This window comes from Oryzias melastigma, linkage group LG21 (assembly GCF_002922805.2).
Source record: "Oryzias melastigma strain HK-1 linkage group LG21, ASM292280v2, whole genome shotgun sequence".
Lineage (NCBI taxonomy): Eukaryota > Metazoa > Chordata > Actinopteri > Beloniformes > Adrianichthyidae > Oryzias > Oryzias melastigma.
The window spans coordinates 24,673,785-24,692,529 of NC_050532.1; the positions used below are offsets into that span (position 1 = coordinate 24,673,785).

An 18,745-nucleotide genomic window follows, 5' to 3' on the forward strand; every position below is an offset into this window, starting at 1 on the left:
ATTGATATCGTTTTTAATATCGTTATCGCACAAAATGAAAAAAACGATATCGCAATATGAAAATTCCCATATCGCCCAGCCCTACTTCAAACATAGACAGTTTGGCCTCCTTGGGTGATCTGGATTTTGAGACTCATCTTAAAGTTTGATGGTTAGCGGCTGGATGACTCAGTCGGCTGTGTGCAGCATGGGGAAACCCAGGGTTCGATTCCCAGGGAACTGAATCCAGTGTGGGCCCTTGGGCAAGACCCTTCATCCTACTGCCTATGTAGCCACAAGGGGGCCCAAGTCTGGGTCTGCCTGTGCCAATCCCCTGCCCAGATAAAATGCAGTATTTAGTCACAAAGGGCATCTAGTGTGGAACTCTTTGCCAAACCAAATGTGCAGATCAAAGAAAACTGATTCACTGGCAATTCCTGAAGGGATAAAGTGAAAGGTGAACATCTTAGAGTTTCATGATTCCTGCGTTCATTTTGATTGTTTTTTTTTAAACCAATTAAACTGAATTTAAGTTTTATTGCAGATTTTTTACAGATTCTTCAAAAGAATTCCTGTGTTGGTTTTGTTGGTTTGAGCAGGTTCTGCCTATCAGCGTGGACGTCTCCTCCTGAAGGTCTATTTTTTCTGAAGTGGAAAGATGATGCTGCCTCATGTTGGTGCTTCCTGCTCGCACTTTCAAAGCAAACTATTTGAACTAATTAAAGCGGCGGTGGCCCACTTTTAAATCCTGCTTTAACCTAAATCTGTGATATTTGCCGTCTCCTCCAGAGTTCATTAGATGCAAATATTCATAGGTGAAAAGAGGAATGTTTTCCAGCAGGGAGTCCATATTATCCTTCATTATCCTTGCAAAGCCTTATTTAAAAATCTCTTTTTAATGCAGCAATGAATAAATGTGTGAAACAAATTCTCCTCCTCCGGGGGGCTGTTTAAACATTCATTTTGCTGCATGTTAACGGCACAGGTAGATGGGATCTAACGAGGATTAAAATGTGTTTGCATGAGAGCTAAAGGCTCATTTTCGGCCGCTAATATCCGTTCTTCTGCTAACAGAGCGGCAGTAACACTTCAGGCCGGACTAATGACGGACAGGCGCAGCTGACGGGGTTCAAACCCTGCCGCCATCAGCTGGTCTGGACAGATGCGGACGTGCACTGCCATGCTCTTCATTATGCAGTTAATCATCTGTTCAGCTTCCGTTCTATTCCGTTTTCTCCGGCAGCTTTAATAAACCCTAGTGGGTCGTTGTGTAAAACTCACATACCTTCAAATAGGACATTTATTCACCAATCAGAAGGTTTTGAACAGAAGCCTCAGTATGGAGGGACATCTGTCTGGAAACCTGTGGTCCACACTGCCGTAAAGATGCTGAGTCATGCTCTTTTTGTTGTTTTTTTTAAGTTCACAACGAATATTTGACATGCACTCTTGACAAATGGTGTTCCCACTGGACAAGTAGGGAGGGTCTTCTTCTTTTTCCACTGTTTACTATCATGTCTACCACCTACAGTTGGAAAAGGCTTAGTGTGAAATATCAAAATACCAAAAATCTCATGAATATTACACCAGGCTTTTTCTTTCACAGCTCTGTTCCGATACATGAAAGATATGGGGTCTGGGGAGCCTTACTGTGGGGGCTGTTCGGTCTCTGTATGACCTTCAGTATGAGCTTGGTTCGCATAGCCAGCAGTGAGTCAGACCTGTTCCCGGTGCATGTTGGACTCCGGCAGAGCTGCCCATGATTACCAGTTCTGTTCATAGTCTTTATGGACAGAATTTCTAGGCACAGCCAGGGTCGGAGGGGATCTGGTTTGAGGACCAAAGGGTTTTATCTCTGCTCTTCGCAGATGATGTTGTTCTGTTGGACCTCCACTATGCATTGGAGCAGTTTGGAGCCGAGTGTGATGCAGCTGGGACCAGAGTCAGCACCGCTAAGTCTGAGGCCATGGTTCTTGACCGGTGAAAGGCAATTTGCCCTCCTTGGGTGGGTGGAGTCCTGCCTCAGGTGTAGGAGTTTAAGTATCTTGGGAAGACCCAGGACACACTGGAGAGACTTGCCTCTCAGCTGGCTTGGGAACACCTCGGAGTTCCCCCAGAGGTGCTAGAGGAAGTGAACGGGGAGAGGGAAGTCTAGACATCATTGCTTAGACTGCTGCCCTACGATCCGGTCCGAATGAGCAGACAAAAATATATGGGGGGATGGATGGATGGCCTGAAAACAGTCGTGGAAACTTGTGTAATGACTCGTGGATGTGAGAGTGTTGAACAAAGTTTTGCCCCAAAAAATGCATTTACAAAGATTTTCAATGGAAGTAGTTGCTTGAACACATTGCTGAGGACGGTGTGAACGTAGCTTCATCTGTTTCCGACCCCTTTTTTTCAAGAACACTCTGTTTTGTGGGTGTGGCTAAGACAAACTATTTGAATTCAACTTTATTTATCGAGCACAAGAACACCCCAAAGAGCTTTACAGTGTTACTTGCTATAATGTAGTTTACCTTTTGAAGTCTCTATGCTTTTTTGTGCAGTTTAGCATGCTTTTTAAAATGTATTTAAAGAACTGTATTCTGTGTTTGAAATATGAGAATTTAAATGTCACAGAAGAGCTTGTAATAAGGGGTTTTATAGTGTAATATAGAATTTTTGTTAAAAATTTAAGATGGACACTTGTTTTCATGGATATCTACTGTGATAGGTTCTACTACTATAGATTAATAAAAACAATAATAAAAATATAATCATAAAAAAGCCCCCAACAGTCAATGCTACATTTTGATTGGCCAGCGCTGTTTAGGGGTAAAAACAAACAGAAATCTAGTTGTTCTTGTGTTGATCAGAGCAGTCTTCACCTCTGCTCGTTCTTCAGACCTCCGTCCAGTTTCGTTGACTTCTTCGCTCTTTCTTCAGTGTGTGGTGGATGGTCTACTGGAATGCTTTGTCCTAATTTTGATCTCATAAATTCCACCTGGAGTTGGGATGGGAAGTGTTGGATGGTGCAGCTGCACATGTGGAGCGTCACGCTCAGTGGGCTCACCTCTTACTCCATCTCTCTTCATACTAGCAGTAAATCTTTCAGGTCCATGCATCTCTGCGGAGTTGGAAAAGATTCTGGATGTGTTGTTCCCACCTCTGACGGTCTTTGGAAATTTGGTGTGACAGACAGATGTGAGAGCTCACCTGATCTTTGCTGAGACGATGACAGCATGTAAGGCATTCAGACACCTTTCAAAAACCAGTTTTGTGTAAGTCTTTTCTTCTACAGTTTAGATGCCCGATTGCTCGTTTTAGAGGAAGGAGTCACTCTTGGCAAAACATAATTTTGGCCTACTTCCTGCTTGTTTGTTTTTCTTTCTACATGAAACTCAGGAGATTTCAGAAGTAGGTCAAGCTGTGCTGAAGGTGGATATGCTTCAGAGACTTTCTGTGGGACCATAGAAGATGCTTTGGATGGGGCTGGTTTTCATGTGTGGCGCTCTGTGAAGGCGCCTGGTGGGACCCGGGTTTGTCAAAGGAGTTATTCTGAGACTGGAGTTGCTTTTCTTTGCCTTTCTTTATCTTCTCTTTAGGGGTCATCACAGGAAAACATCCACTTCTGTTAAACCCTGCATAACCGGGACCCCCCCAACAGAAGTTCTGTTCAGGGTTCTCTGGAGGTTTTAAGTTTCTTGACACAACCCTTTGCATTTACCTGCACTTGGGACATGCACACCTAGGGTGGCACATTTCGAGACTGAAGTTCTTTTCCTGTCTTTCCATTGTGTTCTGCTCCTATGTTGACCTCTTTGCCTGACTGACGGTGATGTTCTTAAAGGTTTGAGAAGATTTGCCAGTTGTGTTCTTTTCTTTAAAAACGATTCTCTTTGGTTCTAAAACTGCAAAAATAATTTTTGGACTCTTCTAGACTCCATTCTTTCAAAGACTTGGTGTTCTTGACTTTCTTTGGATGTCACATATTGAGGTTCTGTTTGTGATGTTGTCTATTAGTCAAACAGGAATACGGTCCAAAGCTACCTACACTCCTGGCATGTGATGCACATTCAAGACGCCCTAAATGGGCATTCTTGAATGTACATTTAGCATACACTGTTCACACTCGACTGCTACCCGATACTAGCTTATGTACTCGAAATTAAAAGAGGATTGATGTGGTATGTGAAAACTGTACAAATCATGAATCTTTCTCCAGTATTTTTCTTTCACAGCTCTATTCCGATATGTCAAAGATTTTGTGTCTTAATTCTGTAAAGACACAAACCTTAATTATTTTTTTCTTCTCCATGATCAATTTTCAAACAGTTGGCCCTTCCGTGTTTTGAAAAAGACGTCATCCAGACATCGCTATCAAAACCAAGTCCCCGATTGGTTGAAGATAACTGGTTTAACCTTCAACGTTTGTTCAGTGGCCGCACATTTTGTACGTACACTGTAAAAAGTGAAACATTGAACCAATTAACAACAGCTCTGTAATTTGTTACATACATAGCATTGGTTTAGGAACTTTAAAAATTCATGCTAAAACAACCAGCCCTTAAAAAAAACAATTTCAGACACTCCTACCCCTCCAAATGTGGTAGGAAGAAGGGGTAGGGGAATAATTTGGATTGGGCTAAAAAGTTGCATACCAATGTATGAATGCAAGAATTGTGAATGTGGAAGCCTGAAATGCGCATTTATGTGCATTCACATAGACTTTTTATAGAAAGTGGTCACTTGAACGCACATTTCAGGGCCTGAATGTAGCTTAAGAGAAACCAAACTTTGTTTTTCATGAAATGTGACTAATTATGATTCCTTAGGATTTAGTGAGGAGCTCATGACGGTCTTGTGTAGCTTTGACAGGTTCCTTTTCCTTAAATAAAGCAAGTCTTTCTTTAAAAATGTCAGTTTTGTGCCAGTAAACTTCAGCTCCGTCTTTGGTAAAAGACAGACTTTCCGTGTTAAGAACTGCAGTGAGTCTTTCCGCTGACAGACACACAATCACTGCAGCATCGCTCTCGGCGCTCCCCCCAGGCTGTTTAACTTGCCGCTAACCTCCCGGAGCAGACTGGAGTCTTCAGCGCCGGCAGCAGGAACCTCCCCCCACCCCACCCCTCCGGTGAATTGATTAAAATAAAGGTATGTGTGTCTCTGTATGCTCGGCAAAGGAAAAGTGTCACACAGGGGAGCTCATCACCGCGGAGGAAGCATAAAGAGTCTTAATTAACAGGGTGGGGGGGCTGTTCCACAGTGACGACTACATAAATAGAAGTAATAGAGTTGGTGGGGAGGAGAGGGAGGGCGACCTGGCTCCTCGGGACCTTTGGAGCATCACGGACCAGACTTCACCTCGCGGGTCGGAGCTGTGGGACGTTCTGTTGTAGGATTTTCCACTCGGCGGGAACGTCACGGTGAGGGACGGTGGTGGAGGAGATCCCATAGCGGAGTCTCTGGCTGACGTCGCTCTGAGGATCACCTCTGCCTGATGGGATTAATCCAAGAACTCAGGGATTTGGTTCTGGAAACTTCTGCAGCTTTTTCACCAATGTTTTTGTGGAGTTTTGGGTTTGAAAATCAAATCAGATCAAAACAATCTGTACTTAAAAGTACAAGCAGGATTCTTTAAATCCATCACCAACTTTGATCTTAAAGACTTTAAATTAATCATGAAAGATTTGACTGGATCAATTGGTATGAGAAGTTCTTCTCAAGATCAAACAGATTTAGTTTTACAAATACCTGGATGTTTAATGGAATCGTGAGTTGAATTATGTTCTCTGCCAGAGACTTCCAACTACCAGCTCAGTGGCCTTGTGGTAGAGTGTCCGCCCTGAGATTGGAAGGATGTGGGTTCAAATCCCGGCCGAGTCATACCAAAGTCTCTAAAAATGGGACCCAGTTCCTCCCTGCTTGACAGTCAGCATCAAGGAGTTGGACTGGATTGTTAAACCACCAAATGGTTCCCAAGCGCGGCTGTGTCTGCAGCTCACCGCTCCCTCAGGGGATGGGTCAAATGCAGAGAACAAATTTCACACACCTAGGTGGGTGACAAATAGTGGGACTTTAACTTTAAACTATATCCAATATAAAAAACATCTAAATAATCAAAACACTTTGACTTCTGGTTTTAGCCCTCTGTGACAGTTTGAGTCGCTCTTCACGGATGTACGGGTCCCTATTCCAAGCTGTGGCGGTCTGTGCTGTTGAGGGTTTGGTTCCAAGTGTGCAGACTTGATCTGAACTGCAGCGTTTCCAAATGTTGGGCCACACAAACCAGTCTGCTGGGGATGGATGGAGGGATGACATGATTCGTTCCCACGGGGAGGTTAGGTTGTCATAGCGGTCTGGAATATTTGAAAACATCCATCCGTCTTCTATTCCTACTTCGCCATGAGCAGCGTCATGCGGGCTGCAGGAACCTGGCCCAGATCCTTCAGGAAAAATGTTCAAATTAAAAGTTAAAATCCCGTAAGTTTTCATGCACCTTGGTGTGTGACGTGTGCTCTGTCTTTGACCCATCCTCTAGTGGAGAGGTGAGCTGCAGACACAGCCGCGCTTGGCTCCTCCAATTCAACTGGATCCCATTAATAGTGTTTAGTTTGAATCAGCCTGGATTTGAACTCACGACCTTCCAGTCTCAGGGCGGACACTGAACCACAAGGCCACTCAGCTGGTGTAAAGCAGTTCAGTGGAAAAGCAGCTTTTCTGTGAAAAGCCAAAAATTGATGGATGAGTTGAAGAGTCTGATCTCCTGTGTGGTTCCTTACGGCACAGAGGTTGACTTTTAAATTAACTCAGACTGTGCGGCAGCGTCCGTACGTTTGAACCCTTTGATTTCAATGCTTTATTAAACCTGGAGAAATCGAGACCCAACAGCGCGACCATGGCCTCTGTGTTCTTTGTCCTTGTCATGAGACTATTAAAAACTAGATGGAGATGCCACATATTTGGACTAGACGGGACTTATTGGACTTTGCTCCAATAAGCCACACCTACTTTGACATTAAAATGTACCGATACAAACTGTGGCGTGTTTTGGTGCAAAGTTAGCATGAGCATCACACCTACAGAATTTACCCTTACAAGACCACAGATGTTTCCGGCGACACCAAAATAAGATGCACTATTTAAAGTACCGTAACTCTTCAACTGTTAACATAATTCTAACATAGATAAAAGTCATTTTTTGGAATTGTGTTGATCACATAAAACATTTTATTTTATTACTGCATATCAGTTTCTTCAGATTTAGCTGGAATTGTACTAATTGCGTAGACGGTTGAAGAGTTACTGTAATTCCGAGATTGTCAATCATCATGGAGCTATAGCTCCAGTGTTGACGGGTTAACTTAGTTTTTCTCCTTTCCAAGACAACAAAGGGTTAGATGTTTGTTGTTTACTGGTTAGTCCGGAGGATTCTTCCGTGTGTGAAACCTTCAGATTGACAGAACAAAAGATGTAAAGAAATTAATCTCTTTAAAATTCTTTTTGATTTTGTGTTTGGATTTGATGTGAAAGACGAACGTCTCAGGTTTTACTTTCATGAAATCCAATATCTCATATTTCAGATTAAAATAGTATTTTTTTTTTCTGGCAGCTCTTGTGTTGCAGCGACTCTGATGAAAGGAAGCAAAAGTAGGATTTAGCAGATAGACCGGGAAAAATGTGGGACTTTTCATGGTTTCTATGGAGACGGAAAATTTTATTACAGCAGAGATGGGGGGGGGGGGGTATCGATCAGTTTTTGGGGTCTGGGCAGATGCTCTAGTGATAGAATTTACCTAATATTTAAAAAAGCATGAGTCTCTCTCTTCTTTAAACTGTTCTCAGAAACCTGTCGAGTCGTTTTTTACTTTAAGTCTGAAGGGAATCTGTGAAAGTCAAAGATGTTCAGTTTCTCCATGATGATGTCGGAGCAGGATAACTGGAATGTTTCTTCCAAATGATCTGTCATTGAAATTACAATGCGTGTTAAGATGGAGTTATTTAAATGGGTGAATCCTCTGGTTGTCTCATGTCTTCCTGCTGGAACAGACTCCTTTCCTGCTGGTTCACTCTCATGCCAAATGAGTCATCATTTCAGTAGTTCTGCTTTGTTTTTCTTTCATTAATTATCTTGTAAAGACCCACCACCTCCAATACCTTCATACCATCCTATAAATGTTCCTATAAATGCCTTAAAGCCAAGGCTGCAGCGTCAGGATGCAAGTAAGTGTTCTGATTATAAGATGGTCTCTTGGTTCCTTTCTGTCTGTTCTGAAGATGGCACCAGAAGGAGATGATGTTGGATTCAGAGACGTCTGCAGGATCTTTTGTTCTCAGTGGTTTAGGAGACAATCCACCAAAAAACAAAAATAGAATCCAATAGTTGATGAGGGAGAAAGTTGTGTCATTTGTAGAATCGGTTTAGCTGTGGTTCTGTTTGGCACCGTGTCCGAGTCCTGCATCCAGCCCACTGCAGGGAAACGGTTCTGCCCGGGAAGGCAGCCAACACCCCCACCAACCCCCACACCCCCCACCGCCACGCTGCAGACGATGATGGAGCTCTTCGCTCTCCTGTTGTTGTTCTCCTGTCCCACTGTGTCGAAGTTTCCCTAAAAAAAGCCTGGAGCCCTGCTGTCCCCCCCCCATACCCACCACTGATTGAACGTGTCACCTGGCTGGGACAGCGGGTGGGGGGGCTCATCAGTCATCCGGGAGGAAAGGCAGTTTGTCTTGGCCTCCTTCTTTCACTCGGCTCTGGTCCTCTAGTGCTCACCGGAGAAGGAGGGGGGAGTCAGCACTTATTGTTTTTCAGCTTCGGGGGGGGGGTCTGCATTTGTCATTTATCGCTATTGTCGCTTGCTCCATTTTAGACGGATGCTCTCATGTTTCCTCTCTGTTTACACAGAAGTGTTTTCTGAGGGTTGGAAGGTGGAGGTTATGTTTTCTGTTTGAAGTTGAAGCCCGCCTGTATCATGGCAGGTCAGTGTGTGAGCTTGTCCCTCTTTCTGCCCCCTCCCGCAGAGGCTGGTGGGGAACGTGAACTCCGAGGCCGTCGTCCAGAACAAGCTGTCTCACACGGTGAGGACGCGCTTCCTGCGCTTCGTCCCGCTCGACTGGAACCCCAGCGGCTGGATCGGCCTGAGGGTGGAGGTGTTCGGCTGCTCCTACAGTGAGTACAAATGGACTGGAGCTCCGCCCGGTTCTGCAGAACTCTATATTTTAACCACTGGATTGGTAACACTTCATAGTAAGATTCATTAATAAACTACTCATACGATATTATCAAGTATTAGTAATGTGACATTAAGCTGCTTATAAATACACTAATTAGCATTTGTAACTGTCTTAAAAATGACCTATGACTTTATCTCTAAATTTTCCACTCAGGCGTGATTTTAAATATTTGATGAATGAAAAAAAAAATGAGAAAAAAATGTTTTGTTTGTTTTTCAATTTACCAATGAAATTATTCTATTTCCTCAAATCACGCATGTTCACATCTTTCAGGATTTTAAGGATTTGTGTCATTAGCTGATGTTTAGCTCGAAGCTAAAAGGTGTTTTTTTTCCTGCTTTTTGTCCACTTGTGACGAGCTACTCTTTAGGGCTCAACTAATTTATATAAAACGACAAACTGCTTTTATTTTTTTACACTATTTACTGACATTTTTTTTTTTTGTCAACACACCTGCAGGGTTCACAAAGACTGATACTTTTATAAAAGTATCCCTACCCCTCCGGTTGTAGGGGATTTGAGGCTTTAGTGGTGTCCGAAATAGTTTTTTAAAGGGTAGCTGTTGGGACTTAAAGCTGTGTATGCCTCTGCCAGTAGGGTAAACCATATTGCACTGTGGCGCGGAGAAGAAACACATTTCTTCCTGTATACAAGTTCAAGTTTACATTTAAATATAATTAATGACTTTCTGTTCCTTTCTTTTTAACGAGAACAGCGGTCCCATGCTGCCGACAGACAGACGCAGTGAGACGGCTGCAAAGTGTAAGCTTTGGGGAAAAGATGCTCTAAATAAATAACCGAATAAATCCATAATCTCTCAAAAACAACCAAAACTAATAACTGGTTACATTGATATGAGCCTACTCATGAAAATCATATTCATGTTACCACAACAATAATGGTAGAAAGTTAGTGTTTTTCATTCTTAATGGAGATATGAATCTCATCCTATCAAAGACCAAACTTTGTCACATGACTAAGTATTACCTCGCTGTCTTACTGCAACAGAGATTTTAGGAGAAAATCACATATTTTTTTAAGAATTGTTCATGTAAATGTAACCTGGTGTAGAACAGACACAAGTGGCTCCAAAATAATGTGAGTATTTTATTCCCTGACTATTCCAAAGAAAAAGAACAGCATTAATTTAGGTTTGATTCGGTAGTGCAGCAAAAAGAAAATGTAGGATGGAACAAATTAGAAAAATCCCCTACAAGACAATAGCGGCGGTCTTATTCTGAAATAAAACCCAATAACACACTTGCCACAACAACGAGAAACTTAAACTCACAGAAACAAGTATATTGTTTAAAAAAATTTAAAAAAGCAAACTATCACATTAGCCTCTCTAGTTAGGGCTCTTTTAATCAAAACGCAGCTTATTTTGTTACCCCATAGCAATTCTTTACCGAAGCACATCTGCCAAGCCAGGACCGTCAGGCTGTATCGTCCAACCTGCAACGACGTACTAGCTTGTGAATGTTGAGTCTCAAAAAAGAAAAAAAAAAGCACCCCTTACAAGCCCCTCCCAGCATTAAAAATGTTAAATAAGTGTAGCTCACTAATTCAAAAGGAACTAAAGCTAAGTTTCCAAACTTTCTCCCATGACTAATTATCACCTTTTTTTTAATAGTTTACAGCTAGCATGTTTAAGTTAATAGTTGGATTATTTTTACTTAATTGTTCAAGCAACTTCTCAGAAGTCCCCTGTTTGAGTGAGAAATGATGGAAGAATGTAAACAAAATACAAAATAAAGACCAACCGGGATCAGCTTTTTTTAATGTTTTATAAAAGTATTATAAAATATAGTATAAAAGTTTTATAAAAGTCTCTGTATCGGTAGATACTTAAAACCCAATACTCGTAATCGGATTGGGCTCAAAAAGTTGTGATCAGAACAAACCTTGTTAGAATGTCTTTGGAAAAGTTGAGGCTGAAACCTCATTTGTTCAAAAAGATCATTATAGTTCTTCTGTGAAACAATTAAACTTGATGTAGAGATATGTGGCCTCATTCTGACTGTAAAGCACGGTGGTGGAGGGTTAATGTGTTGGGCTTGACGGAACCTGGACATCTTAGAGTGATGCCCAGCAGAGGTATGGAGTCAGGAGAGCGGCGGTGCAGTGATGGTCTTCTCACGTCTAGATCTTTAAAACGCTGCGCCAGGATCTTCTCTCAAACCTCTATGAACTGAAGTGGTGCCGTAAAGCAGAGTGGACCATAATTCCTCCACGCTGGTTTCTGCTGATGCAGTGAGCGCAATAAAAGGGAAACTAAATCATCTCCCCCCGGCTCCTCTCAGCAGACGAAGGCTGTGCAGCAGCGGTGGCAGATATGCAAACGCCAGCAGTGATTTAAAGGTGGACGGCAGCGCTTTACGATCAAAAACAATCCGCACTCGTGTTGAGGAGTTCTCGACACGTCGCTCAAATGAGCTGCCCTCAATACTGCGCTTTATGCAAGCGTCTTAAGACCACGGAGGTTCATGTAATCCGCTCAGTAACGCGTCTGAGAACAATTGTAGAAGATTTCATTAAGTTAAAGGATTTAGGAGAGGAGAGCAGGCAGCACCAGACGAGGAGAGGACACTCCACGTTGAGCGGTTTCATGATCACTATGCACTGATGTAGAGGTTCGTCTGGTTTCACCGCTTCCTCAGAGTTTTGGGGGCTTGTCCGTGGATCTGCATCACAGCTCAATGGGCAGCAGCCTTTGAGCGTCCTCTTCGCATCATTGGTGTTTCCCTGAAGCGGAGGACGGACCGAGCGTGCTCTGCGGTGATGGAAGCTCCACAAAAATAAAGCCCATCTGCAGATACAGGAGGCTCCGATCCACCACAACGGAAATCCGTCCGACTTAAGCAGATCCCTCCATCTGTGTGTTTTTACTCCAAATAGAGTCTGCAGCTCAATTCCGCCGCCTCCTGTGAGCATCCAACACATTCACAGGCGGCGGGTGTTGCTCTCAAAGAGCACACTTACTTTAATTAAAGCTGCAGCGCCGCGTTCAGGTCAAAGGTCAACCACTAACTTTCAGGGTTCTTCATTCCACCTTAATACCTCTCCATCTTAACCCCTTAACTTTTAATTAAGAATTTAACAAATTAGCAGATCAGCCCAGGACTGGATTTTCCTTTTAGTAAATCACTCCATCCTTTAGACATCGTCACCATGGTAACTGCAATAATCTGTGGTGAGGGGAGAATTTTGACTTTGATCACAGTCACATGATACAAACAGTAAAAAAAAATCACAATTATGGTCATGACCTTCAAAGGTGGTGGAGTTAAATGCTGAACTCCTGATTAAGAATAGAAAAAAATTCTATTGTAAATTTTCCAAGATATTTAAAAAATATATATATAAACTCACAATAAAACAATCTTAGATGTGTAAAATAATAAAGAAAATAGATCACTCTGATCATCTGTGATTTATTTTCAAAGCGTTCCCAGTGGTCTTTTATTTATAATTTTGCAGTTTTTAGCCCAAAAAAAACTTGTACTGTTTTCTAGGACATAGTTTCTACAGAGCAACAGGAGTTCAGAAATTCACCCAAAGCTAGGGTCAGAGTCCTGAACATTGCGTTGGGTCTGTATTCAGACTGCCGTCAAACTGACATTTCTGTTTTGAACCAAAGCTTGGAAACAAAACCATGTGACTAAAGATCTCGTCAGTCATTGGCCTGGAATTATGAGGTAGGGCAAAGCAACGAGAGAAAAAAATAATGGAAGTCCTGCGCTTTGTAATCCTGTCAGGATTGTTCACTTATTCAAACGATACATTTTGCTGATCAATTTTGAACGTCTGTATCATCGTCAGGTTCAACACTCTTTACTTTGGTACGGCAGAGGCATGCTGCAAGACGGTCATTGGGGAGACGGCGGCTGAAGTGTTTGAAGTGTTGTGAAGTGAAGTGTTATGACAGATTGTCGGAAAAACAGTGAGAATGAATGTGTATCACATTAAAAGTTGTTTTAATGAGCCTGCGTTCATTTCAGTGAGTTGCTGTCTTTCATCGTTGTGGTGTTATGGCATTAAGGAATTACAAGCCAGCTTTAGGATGATGTCACAACAGTGCAGGGCACTTGCCACGCAACAAGATACAGAACAGCTTGTAAGAAGCTTTTTCAGTGGTTTAAAAATAAACTTTTTAATAAATAAGCAGTTTTACCCTTTTTGTCTGACAAAACAGTCTGAGAAAACTTGGAGTGAGTTTACCAACCAAGACCACCTCGAAAGATAGGTCAGAGAGGGGTTCCTAGTACCGGACCAGTAACTGCTTGGGTGTATATTTGTTCATGATTATTGGAAATGAACTCTGGTTCACTTTAATGGAACCAAATGTGTCCAATCTGAAAACACCCCTTACAGACTTTTCAAATAGCATTTCTTTGTCTGCTCCTGATTTACAACAATTTGAATAAAGAAATTCTCAAAAATTCAACTTAAGACTTAAATTTTCTTATACATGTTCTCCAATATCAGAAAAAAGTACCAGAACATGTTAAAAACACACAAAAAACAGCATTTATGTGAGAGAGGGTCTTTATAGCATTGTTTCTTTTTTACATTTTTAAGGCAAAAAAAATCCATAATGTTGTATTTGTTTTAATTTTCTTAAAATTGTTCTCATTGTAATCATTTAAGTCATATAGATATGAAAACAGTCTTTCAGTTTTACTAAAGGCAAAAAAATTGACAAATCATTTTTACAATCATTTTACATCAAAAATAGAATCTATTTGCGAAATTGTTTAAAATTTGAACAATCCACTAGTTTCATTTATTTGCTATTTTACAAAAGAAGGATTTTTTTGCCTTTTAAAAAGGAGAAAACAATACATATTTTTAGTAAAACGTTTCTCACTTCAAATGTGTGAAACGGTGTTTGATTGTAAAATTCCACCATCAGTCGCAGAAGCTGCGAAAAGACCAAACACTCATTTAAATCTGAGGGATCTAAATTATTTTCTTTTTTTTGCTTAGTAAATTATTGAAATTTTTAGGAAATAAAAGACTCATGATTTTTTTCTGTAAAAACCCTGAATGAAACATGTTTGAATATTTTAGAGAATGAAGTTCATGTCAAATAAAAATAACTTCCAGTCCCTGAAGATTTGTTGGAAACAGAAGAACAGATGAGGAAGAAATGAAAAGCCTTTTATTTTGGAGTTTCTTAGCGGCCTGAACGCCAGTTCCCCTCGCTGGTGGTTTCTCATTTGGTCTCTGCTGTGATTTCCCCGCAGAGTCGTACGTGGCGGACTTTGACGGCAGAAGCTCCCTGCTGTACCGGTTCTACCAGAAGTCCATTTCCACGGTGAAGGACGTGATTTCTCTGCGCTTCAAGAGCCACCAGGCCGAGGGCGTTCTGCTGCACGGCGAGGGCCAGAGAGGAGATTACATCACCCTGGAGCTGCATCGAGGCAGGCTGGACCTCTACCTCAATCTAGGTGAGGGTGCTTCCTCTGTATCGCTCTGTGAATCAGCTGTTGTTTTCTGGCCTCTGTGTCCTCGCGGTGATTGTGGGAATCATCGGCTGAGATTGAACCACAGATTGGGAGTGATTGAGAGGATATGAGAGTTGTATTTTGGAGGAAGCCTCCATGATTGAGTTGACATTTCATTTCCAGCCAAAGTTATTTGGTCAAATTGCTAAATCTGAAGACAAAAGCCCAGAAGGTTTTCCTCCGCGCCGCATGACGGCCAGGTGTGTGTGTTTGCAGACGACAGCAGGCCAAGGTTCGGCAGCCGCCGTGCGGCCGTCAGCGCTGGCAGCTTGCTGGACGACCAGCACTGGCATTCTGTTCACATCGAGCGCTTCAACAAGCAGGTCAACCTGACCGTGGACTCGCACACGCAGCACTTCAACACCGCCGGGGAGGGAAACTCGCTAGATGTGGACTATGAGGTAAGCAGCCGCGGTGGGCGGGGCAAACACCTGAGCTGCCGTTTATAGACTAACCCAGAAAACCGTTCAAACCAGCGAGAAACCATTTTAAACACACAAAAGAGAGTTTTGAATTTTTATGAATTATTGTTATTAAACAAATTTTTAAAAATGATTCACATCAGATTTTAATCCTAATTTCCCTTTTTTCCCTTTCAATTCAACTGTTTGAAAATCAATCATGGAGGAAAAATGAATTATTGCGGTTTGTCTTTCATACATTAGAATGGAGCTGTGAATGAAAAAGCCTGGTGCAAGATTTACGATATTTGGACTACTTTGCTGTTTCCTACCAATCCTCTTTCAACTGTAGCGCTAGTTTGTCCAGTGTGAACACCATAGGCTCTAAGCAAGTTCAAGAATCTGCGTGTATCCATAGCTTTACTCCCAACCTTTTTCTAAAACATACAAAAACACGCAAGACAACCCCTTCCATCACTGCGCACATTAGTCGCGTTAGCTTTTTCACAATAACATCCATCTATATGTATTAATCCAAATATCCATCTATATATTTTCTTAACCTGTTTTATCTCTCATGCGGTTACGGGATTACCAGAGTCTAACCTGGCTGCTTTTGGGTGTCAAAGAGCCACAATCACACAACCATACACACTCACACTTATGGACAATTTAGAATCATCAATCAACCTTCATCAACATGAAGCATGTTTTTGGACTGCGGGAGCCCCTGGAGAAAACCCACAAATGCACAGGAGAACATGCAAACTTCAAAAAGGTCCCAGCTGGGACTTGAACTGGGCCTTCTTGCTATGAGGCAAGAGTGCTAACCACTGCGCCATCACGCACTCTAATCCAAAAATATAATCCTTATATATGAATCCATAAATAAGCTGCTGCGGACTATGAAAAAAAAAAAAAAAAAAAAAAAAACTAAGGCTTTTAAGTTTGCCTTGTAGAGCCGAAAATACAGTTTTTATTTTTTTTTTAAATCACATTCAAACTGACATAAACGGGGAACACATGAATAAACATAAAGCTTTTAAAGTGGTCTTTATTTTTCCAGATAATTTAGCCTTAAATTCATTTTTTTTTGTTTAAATGTGTTATACAAACACTAAAGATTTCAATTTTATTTTTTTAAAGCCTGTTTCACATGCAGGAAGCGGAAACAAATGCTTCCCATTAAACAGGAAGTAACCTTCAGCAAAACACGAGTCAGCAATCGTCTTTTATGTGATTGAGGACAAAAATAAAGAACAAATTTAAATAAATCAAAGGAATAAAAGCTAATTTTGTTTCTGCTGCTTTAGCTCTCCCTGTCTTTCAGATCTTGTGGACTTGATCAGATCATTTACCATTTTCGTTACAGCGAGTCATCAAAGCAGGCGTCCTGATTGTTTTTCCATTTAAATTCTGTCTGGTGGAAGTTAACAGTTCTGCTTTTTCCAGGTTTTTACTGCTGTTTTGCATCTTCTTCTTACTTTTTAAATGTATTTGATTCAATTGATTTTTTTGCCTTCGCTTTTGTCCTTTTAGAATGTTTTAGAACTTTACATTAGCTTTTCTCAGCTTTTAACTACTATTCTGTGTCTTTTTTAGTTTTCTTCAAAACTATTCAATTTAAATGGAAAGCTTTACTTGATTTTTGTGTTTTAGCTCTTTTGGAACTTTTGTTCAGCATTTCTGCATCTGTGTCATCAGTAGATTTAGCCTCTATAGAAACTAACAGTTACTCCTTTAAAAGACTGGATGAATGTGACCTTTAATTAAAAAACCCTGTGTTCGCCTTTAGCTCAGAAAAAAAGTTGGAATCCAATAAAAGTGGAGTTGTTTCTCTGTTCAAAAAGCTAAGTCAAGCGTCAGTCAGAGACACTTCTGTTGAGCTTTAAGCTGCAGAATAAACCAGAGAGCTGCTATTGTCAACATTAAACTAAAGGAGGGATATTTGAATAAACACGCTGAATTAAGTTAAACAAATATAGAAACAGAAGAGTAATAAAAAGATTCTTTTTAGCTCATTTTCTGACTAAATTATTCTGTTTCTCTGTAATTTCATTTCGTCTGAAAACTTCTGAAAGTTTCCAGACACATAAATCTGCCAAACTGGGTTTCTGCAGGAAAATAAATGAAAGCTGGAGCATCAATCACGAGCAGACGGGTAATCTCTCAGACGTTCTCCTGAAAGTTCTCCTCCATCCGTTATGAACTCCCTGAAGTTTCATCCAGAGAAGCAGCATTTAAGGCTCAGATGTGAAATGTGTCGTTTTGAATTTGAAAAACATTTCGAGTGAGAAAAATGTTGATGATGGTTGTAGAAAAATAAATCCCAGGTTGGCAGATGAGACTCCTCAGAACTCGGACTACAACGTCTGTTTTCCTCCATCACAGCTGAGTTTCGGTGGGATTCCTCTACCTGGAAAGCCCGGAACCTTCCTGAGGAAGAACTTCCATGGCTGCATGGAGAACCTCTACTACAATGGCATCAACATCATCGACCTGGCCAAGAGGCGCAAGCCGCAGATCCACAGCGTGGTGAGTCTAAAGCCCGCTGGGATCATCAAACCTGCTACTGCTCACAGAGATCCTCGCTGAGGATGAGGGGGTTAAAGGAACATTTGCTTCCTCTGACGGCTCAGAAATGTGAAGCAGCTCATCTCAAAGCAGAGAGCATCGGCAGCGGGAACGATGGAACCGTATCAGAGAGGCTGAGCGCAGGAGTGGGCGAGGAGGAGGAAGTGGGCGATTGAACCGCAGGGAGGAAAAAATGCAACTATTACAGTAACAGTTTAATTTGGTAATCACACTCTCATGTAAAGTGTGGTTGCATAATGCCGGTTCTGAACCGCTTTAGAGGGAAAATGGTGGAGGTGAACCTTCTTACCTGCCCACTGCTGCTAAAAAGCAAACCTGTGACGGTATGCGGCGCATGCTCGGTGCTAACGAAGCAGCAACAGAGAATCTTGACGATTCCTTTCTACAGCTTTCTCAGGGCAAAACTGCCTCTGGGGGCCCCTCAGGACTCCCACTCAAGAACAGTTTCACCCGGAGATTGTTGAAAAAAGACCAGACTATGATATGTTAGTGGTTACATAATCAACTCATTGAGGACCTCATGGGTTTGTTCATGGAAATCAGCTGTGTAGTGGAGGTCAGATTGTAATGTTTGCTTCAGAAAGAAAATGCATTTTTTTGTTATTTTTTTTCAAATATATTTTAACTAAAAATGTAGACTTTATACAGCTGCATATTTCTTCCACAAAGTGTCCAGAACATCCAACAAAAGCTTCAGGGGTTTTCCAGTTTCCCTAAACGAGGTGCAGATCCGGTCAGTACGTTCCTGCATCGATTTTCCCTGAGTGGTTTGGTTCTCAGATCTGATGCAAACTTCTGCTGCTATAAAGTGTGAGAAATGAGAAACACTTCACCAAAGTAGTGTTGCACATCAGCACAAAGCTGCTTTTCCTGCCGTCAGAATCTGCTGGATCTACGTTAATAGTGTTAAAAGTTGAAGAGTTACGGTAGTTGAAAGAACATCAACAGTGGAGCTAAAGCTCTGGTGTTAACAGGTAAAATGGCTGTCAGAACATAAAAAAAAGTTAATATGTGAATTAAAACCTCAGGTCCCACCATGGATGG

General features: G+C 41.6%; 1 protein-coding gene across 2 annotated transcripts in view; it reads left to right on the forward strand.

Annotated features, from left to right (window-relative positions):
* Window positions 1–18,745, forward strand: part of cntnap5a (contactin associated protein family member 5a) — a 163,705-nt gene that overhangs the window by 65,908 nt on the left and 79,052 nt on the right. For both annotated transcript variants that reach the window (XM_024286056.2, XM_024286055.2), the window contains exons 4-7: window positions 8,983–9,130; window positions 14,445–14,648; window positions 14,922–15,106; window positions 17,498–17,641. In XM_024286056.2, the coding sequence (XP_024141824.1) occupies window positions 8,983–9,130; window positions 14,445–14,648; window positions 14,922–15,106; window positions 17,498–17,641 (681 nt within the window). The remainder of the gene's footprint in view (window positions 1–8,982; window positions 9,131–14,444; window positions 14,649–14,921; window positions 15,107–17,497; window positions 17,642–18,745) is intronic.